This window comes from Lithobates pipiens, unplaced genomic scaffold (genome assembly GCF_037356315.1).
Source record: "Lithobates pipiens isolate NorthernLeopardFrog02 unplaced genomic scaffold, aLitPip1_a1.2 Scaffold_18, whole genome shotgun sequence".
NCBI lineage: Eukaryota > Metazoa > Chordata > Amphibia > Anura > Ranidae > Lithobates > Lithobates pipiens.
The window spans coordinates 641175371-641196371 of record NW_027507758.1 but is presented as its reverse complement, the minus strand read 5'-3'; the positions used below and the strand labels follow the sequence as shown (position 1 = coordinate 641196371).

Below are 21001 nucleotides of genomic sequence, written 5' to 3'. Positions count from 1 at the left end.
GAATTGTTCCATAACAGGAAGGTGGAATGTGAATCCGATCACACACGTGGGATTTGATCACTTTATTCAAGAAGACTTCACAGACTGTTTTACTTTATTTTTCTGTCTTTGGACTATTGAACATTTAGGTATTGTGAGCACATAGCCACATAACTTTATGTGCAGATTTTATGTACACATAATTTGCAAATACTAGATGGTTTTATTTGTATAATGTTCACTTAGATTGTAAGTTCTTATTATAAGGAACATGTTGGTAGTTTTGGTGGCTCAGCACGTGGCATAGTATATAAAGTACATGTGATCTTTGCAATTTCTTTTGTTTTAGCGCTACACGTTTGTATATATTGCACATTTTTTCACCTAGAAAATATCCATTTGGGTGTGTTAGCGGCTTTTTTGTATTTGGCTAGCGCAGTGTTACATTTTTTTTTTTTTTTTTAATTGTTCCATAACAACTGATGAGGCTAAATGCCACTCGGTTGTTATTACGGAGGAGTGCGAGGGGACATCTCCCCTCTCTCCGCCTTCTGACACTCTTCCCGGGCCTCCAGTCCCACCGGGAGACCCGATCTTCGATCCGCCACTTCCGGCTCCTAGAGACAGACTGGACGAAAGCCGGAAACGGCATCATTCCAGTCTTCTCTCTGTAAACCCATGTTTACTCGGCTGCCAATGGTGCCGGTTTAAAAAAAATATACAGTATTCAGAATTGCCGTTTTCAGTGATCCGAATACTTTGAAATGCAAATGAGGGATTGGAGGTCTTTTAGACCCCCCCCGATCCCTCCATAAAGAGAACCTGTCACCACCCATCACTGTCCCAAAGGATGTTTACATTCTTTGTGACAGCAATAAAAGTCATCACATTTTTTTTTAAACAACACAATGTAAAATAATAAAAAATAAATAAGAATTTTTTTTAAAGCGCCCCCATCCTCGCAAGCTCGCGCAGCAAAGAAAATGCAAACGGAAGTCGTGCCCGCATATGTAAACGGTGTAAAATTAACCCATGTGAGGTATTGCCTCGATTGTCAGAACGAGAGCGATAATTCTAGCACTAGACCTCCTCTGTAATGTTAAGGAATGTAATGTACATAATGATAATCAGAAAATGCCTATTTGCTTATGTGTATACATGCTCCTTACTTATGTACATATACAGATTGACTCTCTGTTAGGAGTTTAAAGATGGCGTCTACACCCTACATCCCACATGTTAGAAGAATGCATTTGAGATAACAGAACCAGCTTCAACCAAACTTCAAGCATCAAGTTTCCTTATTTCTCTTGTATTGTAACCAATAAGATGTACCTATTAGACTGACATAGCAATGACGTATCTTTCTGTATAAAATATTAACCCCGCCCACGAATAAAGCAGAAGTTAGAAGTAGCCTGAGCTGAACGTGTCTCAGGGAGTGTTTACTTCTAATGTGCATGCACATTTATACTTTTTAATTGGAAATAGCAGCAGATAACCTTGAACTAGTTTGTAGTTCTTATCCATTTCATTTGGCGCTGAGCGTGGGGGCTTCAGGCTTCAATCGAAGGGAGACCGCATTCCAGGACTGAACAATTGGCCAGATCAGAGAAGGGGGTTAAGCGCGCAGCCCTAACAGTACGGTAAGCATATTTATCCTTACCATTGTACGACTTCTCCGGTTGGGCTGGTTGATTTTGTCTTGTTGGCTCCTTTCGATTGTTCAAAGAGGCAGGTAACTTATTTCTCGCCTGGAGCTGTTTTAACAAACCTGCTAATGGTTTTCTGCTGACTATTATCTGTTCAGTGTCTGTCATTCTGAAGGACTGCAAATTTAGCAGACTGAAAGTGCAGCTGCAGGCGTGTGTCCATCCTCACCCCTAGATTCTACCTCTAGTGGTGGGGTGGAATTCTGCAGGCGTTTATAGACGGGGTTACTCGAGGTTGACTGTGTAGGACCTCTGAGGGTTAATCTCAGCTGCGAATTAGGGCAGTCTGAAAGAAGGCTTGCTTAAGTGGCAGTCTTGCAAATGTCTATAAACGTTCTTCTCGGGCGAGCTTTTCTTGAGGGTTAATCTCAGCTGCGGGTTGGGCAGACTGAACGCAGGCTCGCTGGAATTTGGCAGTCTTGTAACTCAAGTGAGCTTCTCCCGAGAGCTATCTTTTCAGTTCAAAGAGTGTCAGGTGTAATGTCCTGTCCTGAGTGTATTTGTGGATTACTGTTTGCCATACATGAGGAGGGTTGGGGATTGGTGAAGGTGAGAGAAGGTGGCTACCTGAAGGATCAGTTGGGCCATAAGCCACTGCTCCACACAACCCTGACCTGCTAGTTTTGAGATTAAATATACATTACCCGGTGAAAGGGGGGTTTGGGCAGACCCTCAAAGAGATAGAAGAGCCAGGAGCCTGCGAGGAGACAGGATCGCTCGCAGGGATGCGAGCCCCCACCCTAGGAATTCTTTGATAAGACAGCAGTCAGAGGAGTATTAACCCATTAGTTGCCTGTATTCTCCTCTGAAGCTGTCCGCTGAAAGAGAGAGAGAAAAGGGAATGCTAGCATGTGATATTGTGAAGAGGAGAGAAGATGTTGCAAGAAGCAGAGGAATGGCGTGTGCTGATAAGAGAACAAAGGGTGCTCTGTGTGATAACGGCTTATTGGATGTGGCAGAAGCATGGTACAGGATGGCAAGGGCATTGCAAAAGAGGGTTGGATAAAAGAGGAAATCAAGAAAGATGCCAATTGTACTATGTATGTGTATCACAGAGTTGATAATGTGGCTGTACCGCCCCCATATACTAAAACTGGAACAAAGGAGAAGAGGGACAACCCTGCCATCCGCCTTACACCCACTCCCTTCTCAAAACTCCAGCCCAAGCACAACCCACTGTGACAACTCCACCCGGCAGCCAGCTTAGTGCACCCATGCCTTCACTTTCTGCCTAGTCCAGTGCACTTCCTACCGGCGGCAATCTTGGTACACCCAGTAGGCCCAGCCATGGCCTATACCCAGTTCTTCCTGTTCTAAACCAGGATGGCTCCTACCACACACCCTTATATGGAAGCACTACCTTCACAGGCTGGGTATGTTAATGATGAAGAAGCATCCGAGTGGGAAGGCCAACAACAAGCAGCAAGGCCACCTGCTGATTTAACCCCCAATCCGGCTCCGGACTCACAGTTTCCCGAGAGGATCTCAAACATATGCTAACAATCATAAGAAACAGTGCCCATTCTCAGCCCCCCGCCCCAACATCAGTCTCGGTTACCAGAAGGGGCACTGGTGATGTATGTTGCTTTTACCCCATCACAAGCGGCGGCCTTAGTGACAAGTCTGCCTGACTCAGAAAAACAGCCAATGCCCTTCTACCGCAGGATAGGGCGACTACAAGAGACTTGATCAGCCAATGCCAAATTAAAGTAGGACATGTCTTTTTGCCGGTCATGCAGGCAGCCCTACTATGATGTCTGCCTGACAAGTGCCACTAACTACACCTCAGGCGTGGAGTTCTGTGCACAACTCCGCAACTGGGCAAAGGAGAAATTGGCAGATCAAACCACCACAGTCCAAGATATTGCCCAAGATAAAGGGGAGTTTGTGGAGAAGTATCATGCTAGACTCATACAGGCCTTTGATGATCTGGGCTTCTCCCTCTATGAAAAGGCACACATGTTATCATCTGCTTTTGTCTCAGGACTCAGATATCAGAAAAAGCCTGATGGTGGCCCGCCCCGAATATCGCTCAATGAAAATGTCCAATTTACTGTTGCTGGCCAGAGGGTAAGAAAACCAAAAAAACAAAGCCCCTCATGGTAACACAAGATGAAGATCCCGCCTACACTCGTCCACCACCACTGCCCAATACCAAGGAAAAGATCATCTGTTACAACTGTGGGAAGCAGGGTCACACCAGAAGAGCATGCAGAGCCCCAAGACATCCAAGACAAGACAGGGATCCCCATGAAGGGCAACATGGACATGAACCTCCACCACCACGCCCCAACTCACGATAGGAAATGGGCAAACCCGTGTAACCCCTTATGACAGTGTCCTCTACATGTCCCTTGAATCTACTAGGAGCTGATGTGCTGTCCAGACTACAGGCATCAATCATTTTAGCACCTGAAGGGGGATGAAGTTACATACTCCCCTATCCTTGGAAGACTCATCTGCCTTGTGTTCTCTGCCTCTTATGATGACACTTCATGGAGCAATAACTCCAAGTTCAATACCGCAGGAAGTACTTGACAGAATCCCTGCGTGCCTATGATCCACAGGACCGGAAGACAACTGTCACTTAAAGGTGCCACCAGTTTCAGTCAAGTTCAACGAGGGTGCATCATTGCCCAGGGAAACCACAATACCCCCCTAAAGTTAGCTCAATCTGCAGCTATTTTGAAGCATGTCAAGGCCCTTGTGTCAAATGGAGCCCTGATACCCTGCACATCTCCATGCAACACACCTCTGTTCTCTAGGAAGAAGAGAACCCCTAAAAGAGAACAAGCTATTTGCGGAGGTGTCCCTGACTGCAAAGTACCTCACAGTGGTGGACCATGCAAACGCTCTCTTCAGTGTCCACCCTCACCCCTCCTGCTGGTACCTTTTGCATTCGCCCACGAAAACAACAACATAAATAAACAGTTATGCCAGAAGGGGCACAGAACTCTCCAAGCTAGTTTGCAAAAGCTATGGCTATAGTCCTTGACACATAACAAGAGGATCACCTGGAAGTGATTCTCCTCCAATATGTTGATGACCTTCTCCACTGTGCAGCTGACTTACCCACTGTTGAAATCACCTCAGAAAGCCAGTTGTGCTATCTTGCCAAAACAGGGTTGCAAAGCCTCAAAGCCCAAATTGCAGTGGTGCTCAACATCTGTCATTTTTCTTGGACACTGTCTTGTCCCATGGGACAAGACATCTCACTGAAGACAGGGTGTAAGCAATCTCCAACATCCCACTGCCACAAGGCCAGAAGCCCCTTCATTCCTTCCTTGGACTAATTTCCTATTGCAGAGCATGGATTCCAGAACTCTCCCTACTGATGCAACCTTTGTATGACACCCTGAAATCAGACCCCTTCCAGATGTCTCCTGAAGCAATATCCAACTTTGAGGCCCTCAAGCACACCATCTCTGGTGCTAGGGCTCCCAGACTACGACAAAATGTTCAAGCCCTTTGTATCCAAACATCTGGGACATGCTACAGGTGTACTCAACCAATCACACGGCATCTGCCTATAGGATATTATTCCTTTTGGCTGGATGCGATAGCAAGAGGAGGCCCATCGTGTTTGCGAGCCGTCTTTGCTGCACAAGCCTTGTTTGACAAAACTTCGGGCTTGGTCCTCGAACTCTGCCTCATTCTGCTTGCTCCCCATGACATTGCTCCCATACTCCACCAAGATCCACCCGAAACATCTGTCCACTGCCAGACACTTGAGACTCCTGTGTTCCTATCTTCTAGACAGCATTATTCTATTACGTTGTCAAACACTGAAACCTACCACCCTTCTTTCACTTCTCAAGGGGGGAAAGGAGGAGGAGTCGAGTCTTGACTTGTCACCCCATGACTGCATCAAACTAATGCTGCTGGAAACTACGCATCTCCCCACCGTGAGTGAAATACCCCTGCAGGATCCAGGTCACCACTGAAAACTCGGTTCTCCAAACTGAAACCTTACCGCCGGTGAAGTATGCACAGGTGGCAGAGCTGCAAGCACTTACTACAGCATGTAAATTGGCAGAGGGAAAAAGAGCCAACATTCATACTGACTCAAGATAAGCTTTCAGCGTTGCCCATGATTTTGGTGTCATCTGGAAGGACAGAGGGTTCCTGACGGCTGAAGGAACACCTGTGAAACATAGCTCAGCCATCAAGGACTTGGTGGACGCCCTGCTTCTCCCAACCCAAGTGACTATTCTAAAAGTAAAGCACACGACAAACTCAACTCGAAGGAAGCTCGAGGCAATCTAGCCGATTCAGCTGCCAAACAGACAGCCAGTGGTCCACGGGAAGTGGACAGCAGGGTGGTAGAAGAAGACCACCATGTGCTTATCCTACAGACTCTCCCAGTGGACAGAGTTTATCTGAAATAATTACAGGAAGCAGCAAGTCCGGATGAGAAGGAAAGCTGGAAACGGAGAGGAGGAACTCTCAGAGATGGACTATTTGAGTGCAACAAGAAGCCTTGTCTACCTAGGAGTATGTACCCAGCCACAGTGCAATGGGCAAATGGAGCTGCCCACTAGACTCTTATGAACTCTTATCAAGTACTATGTAGCACCAGGAGTTACTTCATTGAACAACAACTTCTGCAGATCATGCACTATCTGCAACAAATGTAACCCAGAACGTACAGAAAAGGCACAGAAGAAGCACCTGGCAAAATCCCTATACCCCCTTCCAGGGGATACAAATTGATCACTCAAAAATGTCAAAGGAGTGGCAGATTCGAATACGCCCTAGTGGAGGTGGACATGACTGCCAGGACCACAGTTAAGAAACTACTGAGTGAGATAGTATGTAGATTTGTGGTCCCAGAGGTGATAGAGAGCGATCAGGCCCAGCCTTCACAGCAACCCTTACAAAAGAGATTGTAGCAGCACTGGGGGTTCAGTTGGCTCTACACACCTCTTACCATCCTCAAAGTAGCGGGAAGGTAGAAAGGATGAAAGGGACACTAGAAAAACAGGATGTTAAAGATGGCCCAAAAGACTAACATGAGTCGGCCAGACAGTTTGCCCATTGCCCTGTTCAGTGTCAGACACACTCCTCGGGGGAAACATGCTCTATACCCTTATGAAATGTTGTTTGGTTCAGCCCCCAGACTTGGCTGTCACTTTCCCCAACGGTTACAGTTGCAATCTGATGTGTTGACTAATTATGTGACCGCATTATCACAAGAATTAACCCAAATGCATGTCCAGGTGTTTTCTTCCATTCCAGATCCTGAATTAGATACAGGAACACACCAACTACTGCCTGGAGATTGGGGGCTGGTAAAGAAATTTGTGAGAATGCATTCTTTTGAACCCAGATATGATGGTCCATTCCAAGTTTTGCTGACCACAGCCACCTTAGTTGAATTGGCCGAGAAGAACACCTGAATACATGCCTCCCACTGCAAGAAAGCTCCAACCCATGAGGACAAGATCCCGCCCACTTCATGACGACCATGCTGCATATCCTTTTTCTGTTTGGTCTAGGGGGGAGGCCCAGGAGGTGACCATCACAAAAAAATGATAACAATTACATTTTGGTATAACTCTTCAGGTACACGTGACCACTTTTACCTTTGATTACTGTGACATAGTACCTTGTCCATTTGACCCTTTCATGGCAATGCCATTGGTACAGTGACATCCCTGATGGTAAGGATATATATGTGTGTTTTACAGGCAGTTACTGGGGCCAGAATTGTGGTTCCTGGGAGGGACAGTGGGTTGGAACATAGGACCAAATTAAAGGGTATCTGGACCGGTAAAAGTGTCCTTGAAAAGGTCATTATGCCCCTCCATATCCTAGCAGAAGATACTCCTGATATATACACTAACCCAGCACCTAGTCAGAGGAGGAAGCGAGCAGCTCTCTCCGGAAGCTTTGACCCTCATTTGTACATGGCATAGGCCAAGGGGGTCCCTGATGAATTCAAAGCCAGGGATCAGGTAAAAGCTGGTTTTGAGTCTTTGATCCCCATAATAACTGAACAAGAATGTAGATTGGATCAATTACATATACTATAACCAACAAAGATTTGTGAATTACACTAAAGATGCCCTCCATGGAATTGCTGACCAGCTAGCCCCCACTTCCTACATGACATTCCAGAAACAGATGGCCTTAGACATGGTGTTAGCTGAGAAAGGAGGTGTCTGTAAAATGATAGAAAAAAGAACCTGCTGCACCTACATTCCTGATAATTCTGGCCCAAATGGTAAAGTAACTTTAGCTATAAAGAAATTAGATTTGTCATTGGAGTTGAAGAAGAACTCAGGTATTACAGATCCATAGGATCAATATTTTAGCTGGATGAGTGGGTGACAAAAAGTGCTCGCCCAGATAGGGGTAACAGTACTAATAATCCTGGTTCTTTTAGCTCTGATTATATGCTATATTCTACCTTTCGTAAAGAAGTTAATGAGCAAGGCTGTAGACAACAGCCCACCTACATTTCTCCACCAAGAAGAAGAGGATCCTTTTATGATGGAGGATGACAAAACCTTCACTCCTCTACAGTCACTCCCTGTCCAAAATCTCACAATCCTATAGGGATAGATAGCACCTGATTGCCCTTCTCCAGCTGTATCGAGGGGGTAGTGAACTAGTTGCTGCCTAACTCTATATACAGCTTAAAAAGAGTTGCCGAGGAGAATGGGCCAGGTGAGTAGGACCTTTAGATGAGGCACAGAAGAAAATAGCCATTTTAGGGGGGACTGTGAAGGAATCGAATGTACATAATGATAATCAGAAAATGTCTATTTGCTTATGTGTATACATATTTCTATGCTCCTTACATATTATGTGGTATACAGATTGTCTCTCTGTTCAGAGTTTAAAATGGTGCCTGTACCCTACATCTTACGCGTTAGAAGAATGCATTTGAGATAACAGAACCAACTTCAACCAAACTTTAAGCATCAAGTTTCTCCATTTCTTTTGTATTTTAACCAATAAGATGTACCTATTAGACTGACATAGCAATGACGTATCTTTCTGTATAAAATATTAACACCGCCCACGAATAAATCAGAAGTTAGAAGTAACCGAGCTGAACGTGTCTCAGAGAGTGTTTACTTCTAATGTGCATGCACATTTATACTTTTTAATTAGAAATAGCAGCAGATAACCTTGATCTAGTTTGTAGTTCTTATCCATTTCAAGAACAATGCTCTTTGGGCACTGATATTTTGCAGGCTGCTGCATGAACGTTCTTCACAATTTCTGGTTGTTTTTTGGTGCTTGTTGGCTTGTTGCCCTCCCCTCATGTTTTAGTGGGACATCCCTGTTAGTAAGGATTTAAGAAGATGCTCTTTGTCCTGTGATGTGCAGTAAAGAAAATAAGATTGCTTTGGTTTACCTGTAAAATTGATTTCTTGGAGAACATTGGACCGCACAGAGATCCTTCCCCTCTGTGTTATGGTCTATGGTTTGCCTAGTGTTTATACACTAGGAGGGGACTTCCTGTCTTTTTTTTTTATCAGTGTTCAATCACCTATAGGTGGCACATAACAGTGTTTGTGAGGATTTAGAAAGATGCTCTGTCTCCTGTTATGTACTCCAAGAAATTGATTTTACAGATCATTGTTGCCAGTTGTTACGAAGAGACATAAATTGTTCATTTCTCAAGGAACCCCTAGAAAATTTATGAGGAATTCTGGATGAGAAAGGCTGGACTAGGCAGTAATATATTTCTATCCCCCTTGGTGGGAGTGGAGATGACCCATCTATAAGGTTATACAGTACATACACACACAGCACAAGGCCATGTTCACACTTTGAGAGGTTTCTGCAGTTCCTCTGACCTTCACAAGGTGGTGATCTCACTTCTACCCAGACAGGAAGTCTCTATGGAAGACAGGAACTGATGTCAGGAACAGACAGGAAGTTCCGAGTGAGAGGCGCATCGGGAGGAAGTAGAGAAGAGACATCGTTGGAAAAGGTAGCAGAGGAGGTAATAAGCTCTTATTTTCTATTTACACCCACTAACCCCCGTCATGTCCGTCCTCTTCCTCCATAGTCACTGTGATGTATTTTATCTCCAGCAGATGATGATACACACATATATAGTGTGGAGACCTAGAATAACCCCTTAATTTCCCCACTTACAGGGCCGCAACCTTTTCTTCATTCTTTTTTATTTATTAGACTTTTTTAAACAATATGACTTTTATTAGGTGTGGGGGATGGGGGGTTTATTTAGACATAGATGGAATCTTATTTGTCCTTTTTTGCCAGCAGATTGAAAACCAGCAAAGCGGACTTAACATAGTAAAAGGACTTTGCAATCTATCAAGTTAAATGTAAGAGGCTCCTGGACCAAAACAACACTGAATGTTCCTCTGTGTGTAATCCCACTGAGGTCCGTTATTCCCTCATATTATCCTCCATACATCCCCATCCTAATATTGTACAGCCAGTACAGTCCAGAGCATTCTCTGTCATTAATTATTGGTTTACAGGGAAACCTGTATAGATCACATGACCAATGAGGATGGAGGAGGACCGGAGTCACATGACTGAGAAGATACTAAACCTCACCCTGGAGATCATCTACCTGCTGACCAGAGAGGTGAGGAGGATTCTGGGAGGTCACAGGACATCACTCTTATCTCTATTAATAAAACACAGACCTGACCGGAGAGGTGAGGAGGATTCTGGGAGGTCACATGACATCACTCTTATCTCTATTAATAAAACACAGATCTGACCGGAGAGGTGAGGAGGATTCTGGGAGGTCACATGACATCACTCTTATCTCTATTAATAAAACACAGACCTGACCGGAGAGGTGAGGAGGATTCTGGGAGGTCACATGACATCACTCTTATCTCTATTAATAAAACACAGACCTGACCGGAGAGGTGAGGAGGATTCTGGGAGGTCACATGACATCACTCTTATCTCTATTAACCACATAACAACCGGCCCATAGCCGAATGCACAGGACCCGGTGCATCAAAGTAAACGGCCGCTCATTGCAGCCGTTTACCACATGATCACTCCGTCAAATGACGGAGCGATCACTTGTAAACAAACCGGCGTCATAACTCCCTCCCCTCTCTGTAGTGAGAGAGGAGAGATCGGTGTCAGCAGCGCTGTGGGCTGGATCTGCAGTGCCCACAGCGCTGCTCACCGACAATTAACCCTGTAATTCCCTGCCAATACTCTGCAATACCCAGCAATGCCCTGCCAATACTCTGCAGTTCCCTGCCAATACTCTGCAATTCCCTGCCAATACTCTGCAATCCCCTGCCAATACTTTGCAATGCCCTGCCAATACTCTGCAATAACCAGCAATGCCCTGCCAATAATCTGCAATAGCCTGCAATACCCTGCCAATACTTTGCAATATTCTGCAATACTCTGCAATTCCCTGTCAATATTCTGCAATTCCCTGCCAATACTCTGCAATTCCCTGCCAATACTCTGCAATGCCCTGCCAATATTCTGCAATACCCAGCAATGCCCTGCCAATAATCTGAAATACTCTGCAATACCCTGCCATTACTTTGCCATACCCAGCCATACTGGGTGATACCCAGCCATAGTCGGTGATACCCTGCAATACCCAGCCATGCCCGGTGATACTCTGCAATACCCAGCCATACTCGGCCATGCTCAGCCATACTCGGTGATACCCTGCAATACTCAGTGATACCCAGCCATGCTCGGCCATACCCAGCCATGCTTGGCTGTACTCGGCCTCTGTAGGTGGCCAGGCTGTGGAAGTATCACACATGTGGTATCCCCGTACTCAGGAGGAGTAAGAGAATCTATTTTGGGGTGTAATTTTTGGTATGCACATGCTATGTGTTAGAAATATTGTATAAATGGACAACTTTGTGCTAAAAAAATAAAATGCATTTTAACCACTTTCCGCCCACCGGCCGTCATATGACGTCCTTGACTTTGTGCGGGGATATCTGAATGATGCCTGTAGCTACAGGCATCATTCAGATATCAGCTTTTTCAGCAGCCTGTGATTTCCTACACCATAAGAATGATCATATTGGCTGTTCCGCTGCTTGATCGTTCTTACAGGAGGCGAGAGGGGACATCCCCCCTTCCCGCCGTCCTCCGGTGCTTCTACGACTCGCCAATACGATCAGAGCAAGAATAGTTTTTTTTAATTATTTCAGGCTTCCCAGCCTAGAGGTGAGATGTGGGGTCTTATTGACCCCATATCAAACTGTAAAGAGGACCTGTCAGGCCATATTCCTATTACAAGGGATGTTTACATTCCTTGTAATAGGAATAAAAGTGATAAAAAATATATATTTTTGGGGAAAAAAGTGTCAAACTAAAATAAATAAAGTAAAATGAACAATAATTTTTTTTTTTTAAAAGTGCCCCTGTCCCCATGTGCTCGCATTGCAGAAGCGAACGCATATGTAAGTCCCATATGAAAAACGGTGTTCAAACCACAGGTTTCGCTGCGAACGTTAGAGCGAGAGCAATCATTTTGGTCCTAGACCTCCTCTGTAACTCAAAACATGTAACCAGTAAAAAAAAATTAAAGCGTCGCCTATGGGAATTTTTAAGTAGCGACGTTTGGCGCCATTCCACTAGCGTGTGCAATTCTGAAGGGTGACATGTTAGGTATCTGTTTACTCACCATAACTTCATCATTCAGATTATGCAAAAACATTGGGCTAACTTTACTGTTTTTTTTTTTTTTTAAAGCAAATTTCCAAAAAAATTTAGAAACATTGCGCAAATACCGTGCAAGATAAAAAGTTGGGTCTTTGCTAAAAAATATATATAATGTTTTGGGGTTCTATGTAATTTTCTAGCAAATAAATTATGATTTTTACATGTAGGAGAGAAATGTCAGAATTGGCCTGGGTGCTCCAGAATGCCTGATGGTGCTCCCTGCATGTTGGGCCTCTGTATGTGGCCATGCTGTGTAAAAGTCTCACACATGTGGTATCGCCATACTCGGGAGTAAAAGCAGAATGTGTTTTGGGGTGTAATTTGTGGTATGCATATGCTGTGTGTGAGAAATAACCTGATAATATGACAATTTTGTGAAAAAAAATCTTGATTATGCAAAGAATTGTGGGAAAAAATTACAACTTCAAAAAACTCATCTTGCCTCTTACTAAATACCTTGTTATGTCTTCTTTCCAAAAATGGATCATTTGGGGGTATTTGTACTTTTCTGGCATGTTAGGGTCTCAAAAAATGAGATAGGCCGTCAGTACTTCAGGTATGATCAATTTTCAGATATTGGCACCATAGCTCGTGGATTCTTTCACAAAGCCCTTGTACACACGGTCGGACATTCAGATCACAAAATCCATCAGATTTTTTCCAAAACTGGTGTTGCATACACACGGTCGGACAAAGTTGTCGGAAAATCCAATTGTTCAGAATGTGATGACGTTCATTAGTTACGATGGGACTACGTTCAGGCTAGTAGCCAATAGCTTTGGTCTCGTAATTTGATCTGAGCATGCGTGGCACTTTGCCCGATCGGAATTCTCTATAAATGATCGGACAAAGTCCGATCGGATCATGTTGGAAAATTTTATATCCAGCTCTCAAACTTTGTTGGTCGGACATTCCGATAGAAAAAGTCAGACGGAGCCCACAAACAGTCGGATTATCCGACAACACGGTCCGATCAGACAATTTCCGTCTGAATTTCGGACCGTGTGTACAAGGGTAAAGACCAAATAATATCCCCCAATTTGTACTTATTTTTACAAAGATATTTTGTACTATAAATTTTTGTCATAATTTATGAAGAAAAATTACTAATCTGCTAAATTTTATAACAGAAACAAAGAAAAAAATTTTTTTTTTCGGTCTCTTTTCTTTTATAGCACAAAAAATAAAAAAACCAGCGGTGATTAAATACCACCAAAAGAAAGCTCTATTTGTGTGAAAAAGGACAAAAATTTCATATGGGTACAGTGTTGCATGACTGAGAAATTGTCATTCAAAATGTGAGAGCACCGAAAGCTGATAATTGGTCTTGTTATTAAGGGTGTTTAAGTGCCCAGTGGTCAAGTGGTTAATAAAACACAGACCTGACCGGAGAAGTGAGGATGATTCTGGGAGGTCACATGACTCTCTATTAATAAAAAACAGACCTGACCAGAGAGGTGAGGAGGATTCTGGGTATCTGACATGATATTCCTATTGGTTCCTCAATACAGAGATTTCCTCTTGTGAAGTCAGGTGATCATATGACCATCACAGTGCCTTCATGTGACTCCCTAAAACTTGAGAGACACAACATGCAGAAGATTCTAGAAGTCACCAACAAGATGATGGCGCTGCTGACAGGAGAGGTGAGGAGGATTCTGGGAATTCTGGGACATTATCCAGTAACAGACAAGGGATGTGTCTGGATGGTGACTGTATCATTGTGTGTGTCAGGTTCCTATAAGGTGTCAGGATGTCACTGTCTATTTCTCCATGGAGGAGTGGGAGTATTTAGAAGGACACAAGGATCTCTACAAGGACGTCGTGATGGACAATCAGCCGCCCCTCACATCACCGGGTAAGAGGAGACTTTATTGTAAAGGAGAGAGCAGTACGGAGGCTCAACCTAGATCCCCCATCATCTGATAAACACATGGAAAAAATATATTCAAACAATGTATTCAGTCAGTGTGTGTGTTTCCTACAGATGGATCCAGTAATGGCAACCCACCAGAGAGATGCCCTCATCCTCTGTATTCCCGGGATTCTACACAGGAACATCACACCATCCCTCACCATCATCAGGTAGATGATAAACAATCACCGATAGTTAAAATTTAAAGAGAGGCATTTTTTGGTACAATTAATGTTTTATTCTATATTCAGAGTGGAGACCTCGGGGATGATAATATTGATGTTAAAGAAGATTGTAAGGAGGAGGATGGAGTGTTGGTAGAGCTTTCAGAAGGACACAAGCCACCTAATACCAGGAACCCACCAGAGAGATGTCGCCTTCCTCGGGATTTCACACAGGAAGATCACACCATCCTTCACTCTTACAAGGTTGGTGGGGTGAGGCTTATAAAATACAGACTCATGGAGACAATGGGTTGTCCAGTAATAAAGCTTATATTTTACAGATGATATTCTCTCTCCTTTTCTTGATTTAGAGTGGAGATCCAATCGATATAGAGTTTGAGGTTAAAGCAGAAGAAGAAGAGAGGTATGTGAGGGATGATCAGCAGTCTATGGAGGAGGATGGAATAACGGGGACATTTATAGAGGAAGACACTCCTACAGAGATCAGAACAGGTGGGTCATTAACACTAAATACATTCCTCCATCCATACTGCTCACTGATTGGTCCAGAGTAGGGCGGGTACTGAGTGATATCAGCCTGTAATCCCCTGGTCACTTTCCTGAGCTGTGTTCCCCGTCCTGTATTTCTCTCAGATAATTTTCCTTCTCTGTGCTGCAGACACAATTTATGTATCTAGACTGGATTTATGGAGATTCTGGGGTTCAGCTGGCAGAAAAATTTTAATTTTCAAAATAGACGTCTAGCAAGATCTCTGACAGAACAATTCTCCCAGGATTACTTGTTCTGTGGTCTGCTGGCTGTGCCAGGTTGAGGGATATGTCTGTATAGTCTCAGCCCCAAGTCACTGAGTGCAGTCTCAGGAGATGGGAGGCAACTGTGTGGGACCTCTGCAACCTGTCTCAAGTAAATATTTAAGCTTCCACTGATTGCTGAATACCAATATTATGAGTCCCGACCCTTACACTGTATAATTTTTATTGTACATTATATACTCCTGACCCCTGCACTATATATTCTATGTTTTACATTACATCATTCTGATACTATATAGTCCTATCTGTTGTATTCTATACATTATGTTGTACGTTACATAGTCCTGACTTCTGCTTTCTCCCCTCTACCCACTGCTATATACAAACATAATATGTATTCTCTTTTGTTACACCCATTTTCTACCAGCTGGACATTTTTTATCTGATGATTTGATTGGAGAACAGACTTTTACCTGTAGCTAATAATGTGATAACATCCTCAAACTTTGGAACCTTAAACAGAAAGTGATAATGAGGGAGGAGTCAATAACCCAATGATGGGGGTCTTCAGAATCAGTCCAGTCTTCATCTTGGTTGTTCTCCCCCCATCCTCACTCTCTGACCTCTGGTGGGGCTCAGCCCTGCTGTTATTCATGACTAAATCATGGACTACATAAAGAAGTGCAGGACTTCTTGTGTTGGGAAGATGGAAATGAGTGATAGAGGGGGAGGGGACACTGGTCCTATAATCCCCTCATCACTGTCACTCCTATAAAAGACAGTTCTCGTTGTTTCCTCACTCTCTGACTAAGGTCCATGAATAAAGAAATGATCTGGTAGGAGATTAATAGATGTTTGGCTGAAAAAACGAATCGATTATGAAAGTATTTGTCAACTATTTTCATAATCGATTCGTTTGTCAGTTGATTAATTGGCCTGCATTCAGAATGCATTATTTCTTTACATATTAGAAAATACAGCTCAGTACACCTTCCATACATGTCAGTAAATGCCTGAGAACTTGAATGTGTAAGGAGCAATGCCTCATGGGACATGTAGTCCTGGGGAAGAGAAGGAATTAAGTGATTCTAAAGACAGAACTTTTTTTCTTGCTATAGGGGAACTCTATACTATACTTTGTACCTTCCTATAGGGGAACTCTATAGTATACTTTGTAGCTTCCTATAGGGGAACTCTATCTGCTTGCCGACCGCTTCACGCAGATATAATGCGGCAGAATGGCACGTACAGGCAAACTAATATACCTGTACGTTGCCCTTTAAGAGGCGGCCTGCATGTGCACCTGTGTCAGGCTCCGCGAGTCGGGTCACGGGTCCCACCAACTGGATCGACACAGAGATACCCATGATTGTCTCATGGAGTGGAAGAATGGGGAGCTTCTAATGTAAACAAGCATCTCCCTGTTCTGCCTAGTGACAGTGTCACTGATCTCTGCTCCCTGTAATCGGGAGCAGCGATCAGTGATGTGCCACACGTAGCAATGCCCCCCCCCCACAGTTGGAAACACTCCGCAGGACATACTTAACCCTTTCACTGCCCCCTAGGAGTTAACCTCTTCACTGCCAGTTTAATTTTTACAGTAATCAGTGCAATTTAATCGCACTGATCACTGTAAAAATGACAATGGTCCCAAAAATGTGTCAAAATTGTCCGTTGTGTCTGCCATAATGTCGCAGTCAAAAAAAAATATTAATAAAAATGCCATAATAGTATTCCCTATTTTGTAAACGCTATAACTTTTGTGCAAACAATCAATAAATGCTTATTACGATTTATTTTTAGCAAAAATATGTAGAAGAATACGTATAGGCCTAAACTGAGAACATTTTTTATTTATATATATTTCTGGGGGATATTTAATATAGCAAAATGTCAAAAATAATGCGTTTTTTCCAAACTGTCACTCCTCTATTTTTGTTTATAGCGCAAAAAATAGAAACCGCAGGGCTGATCAAATACCCCCAAAATAAAGCTCTATTTGTGGGGGAAAAAAGGACATCAATTTTGTTTGGGAGCCATGGTGCACGAAAGCGAAATTGTCAGTTAAAACAACGCAGTGCCGAATCGCAAAAAGTGCTCTGGTCTTTTGCCAGCAAAATGGTCCGGTCTGAAAGTGGCTATACTATACTTTGTGTCTTCCTATAGGGGAACTCTATACTATACTTTGTGTCTTCCTATAGGGGAAGTCTATACAATAATGTGTTGCTTCCTATAGGGGAACTCTGAAGGCAGGAGGAGTGGGGGGAGGGTTCCAGAAGAAAAGAATCAGGGCTGCTCTGTTTAAAACCATTACACAGAGCAGGTAAGTATGACAAGTTTGTTTAAAAAATAAATCCAACATTTACAATGACTTTAAGGTCTCTGTGCAGGGAAGATCAGCATCTGACCCCAGAGAAGGTGGAGACTGATAGACTGGAGGTTATAGAAGGCATTACTATTATATAAAGCAAAAGTTTACTAGTATTGTGCATTATATATAAAATTATTATATCTATGAAAAAAGTAGTATTGATTATCTGCTGTTTTTTTTACTATAAAAGACAATTTTTTTGACACCATCATAACAGATGATTAAAATAAAATCATCCTGCTGCCACTAAATTTCCTATGCTGACTATGCACGGATTGATTTTTGGATGAGAATATTCACACAAATATATGTATGAAAATGATTTGTACATTCGATGAATGGACGAGTGTAGTTTGAAATTTCCACTTGCTTTTAACATTCAATTCTAAAATGAATGTAATGTCTGAGCAAAAATCACATACATGATGTGAAAATTTGTTTGATGAGAAAAGTTTTCTGTTCTGCTCCTTCAAATTTTCCCTTCACTGTGGTGGAAAAGGAACACCAATTTGATCCCACTAATGGTTAGAAAATTGGATGAATGTTTTTTTTTAAAGAAAAATGAGTTTGTGTACAGCCAGCATAAGTGACATCAGGTGCAGGGAGCTTGTACCCACCTACCTGTCTATGACAAGGGAGTCTGTCATCCATCATATTATATTACACTCCTGTCTGATCATCTGCAAAACAGCGTTTTACCTCTTTTTTTATATTTTAATAATGTTGATCTCTGATTCTGATATGTGGCAGATTCTCCCTCTAATAATACATCTATCTGTCTGTTATTCTCAGAGTGGATTAAATATCCAACTATATATCTGGAGATTTATATTTACCACTGTATATAGATATTCAGGAATATTAACTCAATTATACACCAACCTTTTTCTGAGGTTTTTATCCAATTAGTCGATTAATCAAAACAATAAAATTGGCCAACTAATCAACGAGTTGCTGCCCTACAGAGGACCCATTTACTAGTTACCTTGAGGGGGAATTGTAAGATCCTCAGAGACAAAGCTGCCTGATGTGGGCGGAGTCCTGGTTTAGGGGAACCAATTAGCTCATGTCTAGTAATAATCTTTGTATTTCTATTTTAGTAGATGGACGGGAGATGAGGAAAACCTCAGAGGATTGTCTCACTTTGTCTCCAGACTATAAAGTAGAAGATGAGGACATCACACAGTATAGTCCAGGAGAAAACCCGACTACCTCAAATGTCCATCCGGCACCACACAGTGTAGATGGACCGTTGTATTCCTCTTATCCTGAGGAACCTCAGACTGTGCGGAACGGTGCCGTTCTTCCAACAGAGAAGAGCTTTTCCTGTACTGAGTGCGGGAAGAGTTTCCAATTTAAATCTAAACTTAATAGGCATAAAAGATCTCACACGGGGGAGAAGCCGTATTCCTGTCCTGAGTGCGGGAAATGTTTTTCAGTGAAGTCCAGCCTTTCCACACATCAGAGATTTCACACAGGGGAGAAGCCGTATTCCTGTCCTGAGTGCGGGAAATGTTTTTCACAGACGTCCCATCTTTACACACATCAGAGATCTCACACGGGGGAGAAGCTGTATTCCTGTCCTGAATGTGGGAAATGTTTTTCACAGAAGTCCCATCTTTACACACATCAGAGATTTCACACGGGGGAGAAGCTGTATTGCTGTCCTGAGTGTGGGAAATGTTTTTCTCAGAAGTCCAATCTTTACACACATCAGAGATCTCACACAGGGGAGAGGCCATATTCCTGTCCTGAGTGCGGGAAATGTTTTTCAGTGAAGTCCGATCTTTATACACATCAGAGATCTCACACGGGGGAGAAGCCTTATTCCTGCCCTGAGTGCGGGAAATGTTTTTCACGGAAGTCCAATCTTAACACACATCAGAGATCTCACAAAGGGGAGAAGCCGTATTCCTGTCCTGAGTGCGGGAAATGTTTTTCAGTGAAGTCCAGTCTTTACACACATCAGAGATCTCACAAGGGTGATAAGCCATATTCCTGTCCTGAGTGCGGGAAATGTTTTTCGGTGAAGTCCAGTCTTTACACACATCAGAGATCTCACACGGGGGAGAAGAATTATTTTTGTCCTGAGTGTGGGAAATGTTTTTCACAGAAGTCTAATCTTTCCACACATCAGAGATCTCATACGGGGCAGAAGTCGTATGCCTGTCCTGAGTGCAGCAAATGTTTTTCACGGAAGTCCAGTCTTTCCAGACATCAGAGATCTCACACAGGGGAGAAGACGTATTCCTGTCCTGAGTGTGGGAAATGTTTTTCACAGAAGTTCAATCTTTACAGACATCAGAGATCTCACACGGGGGTGAAGCCACTTTCCTGTCCTGAGTGAAGGAAATGTTCCTCACTGAAGTCCTGTCTTCCTGTACATCAGGGATCCCACGCAACCCTTGAGGTGTATTAGTACGTTTGGTGCGGGAAATGTCTTCTATATGAATATTGCTGGACATCACAGCTCTCATGTGGTAAGAAGCACACCCTGATATACACCTCAGATATACTCCATGGCTGATCTCCATCATGTAAGAAACAGTTGATAAGGAGATCAGAGATCACCAAAGACATGGATGAAGTGCTGTACCGTGTTGGCCATTGATAGCAGGAGAAAAATAAAAATGGAGTCATTACCTTTCATTGGCTGAGTACATTTTCTGGTGTAAAATTTCACAAACACTTAGGCTACTTTCACACTGGAGCATTGGGGGCATCGGGGGTTAAGCAGTCCCTTTTGCAGCGCATTTTGGCCGCTAGCGGGGTACTTTTAACCCTCGCTAGCAGCTTAAAAAGGGTTAAAATTGGCCGCAAAATGTCACTGCAGCGGTGCTTTGTCGACACTGCCCATTGATTTTAATAGGCAAGGGCGCTTTAGGAGTGCTGCAAAGATGCGTCCTGCAGGACATTTTTTTTTACCATCCTGCCAGAGCACGGCTCCAGTGTGAGAGCACTCGGGCTTTCACATTGGAGTGAAAGGTGAGGCTATTTACAGGCGATTTGCAATCGCTATTTTTAGCGTTATAGGGCCTGTAAAGATCCTATGTGTGAAAGTAGCCTTAGAGGTCTGTTTTTAATAAATTAGTGGAATGAATGTGACAAACATTCACCCAACTGATGAATTTTGGATGTATTTTATTTCATACACTGATTTCCTTGGCTCCATCTAGTGGCCATAATGCAGTATTGTGATATGATATGACAGAAACAATATCATTATGGCCAGAATGTGTAATTATTATTATTCACAATTTATATAGCGCCGACAGTTTATGCAGCACTTTACAATATAGAGAGGGAACAACACAATTACAGTACAGTTCAATACAGAAGGGATAGGAGGGCTCTTCTTGTAGAGCTTACATTCTAATGGGAGGGGGTGGTGGTAAAAAGGTAATAGATGCAGGGAATGATT

The 21001-nt window shown here is 43.2% G+C and overlaps 2 protein-coding genes across 2 annotated transcripts in view; both read left to right on the top strand.

The window, feature by feature from the left end:
• Positions 1–21001, top strand: part of LOC143986903 (uncharacterized) — a 1023878-nt gene that overhangs the window by 760959 nt on the left and 241918 nt on the right. The window lies entirely within an intron of this gene.
• Positions 2–20229, top strand: LOC143989583 (uncharacterized). The gene is made up of 8 exons (XM_077489783.1): positions 2–9654; positions 9942–10272; positions 13868–14002; positions 14091–14214; positions 14344–14441; positions 14523–14699; positions 14807–14948; positions 18681–20229. The coding sequence occupies exons 2-8, from the start codon at positions 10189–10191 to the stop codon at positions 19925–19927; spliced, it is 2007 nt and encodes a 668-aa protein (XP_077345909.1). The 5' UTR covers positions 2–9654; positions 9942–10188; the 3' UTR covers positions 19928–20229.

Bases quoted from the DNA above. Each gene is read 5' to 3' on its own strand.
- LOC143989583 (XM_077489783.1), top strand. From the start codon at position 10,189: ATGAGGATGGAGGAGGACCGGAGTCACATGACTGAGAAGATACTAAAC. The intron at 14,215-14,343 runs GTAAGAGGAGAC...TGTTTCCTACAG, and splicing joins GCCGCCCCTCACATCACCGG to ATGGATCCAGTAATGGCAAC. The intron at 14,442-14,522 runs GTAGATGATAAA...TTCTATATTCAG, and splicing joins CCATCCCTCACCATCATCAG to AGTGGAGACCTCGGGGATGA.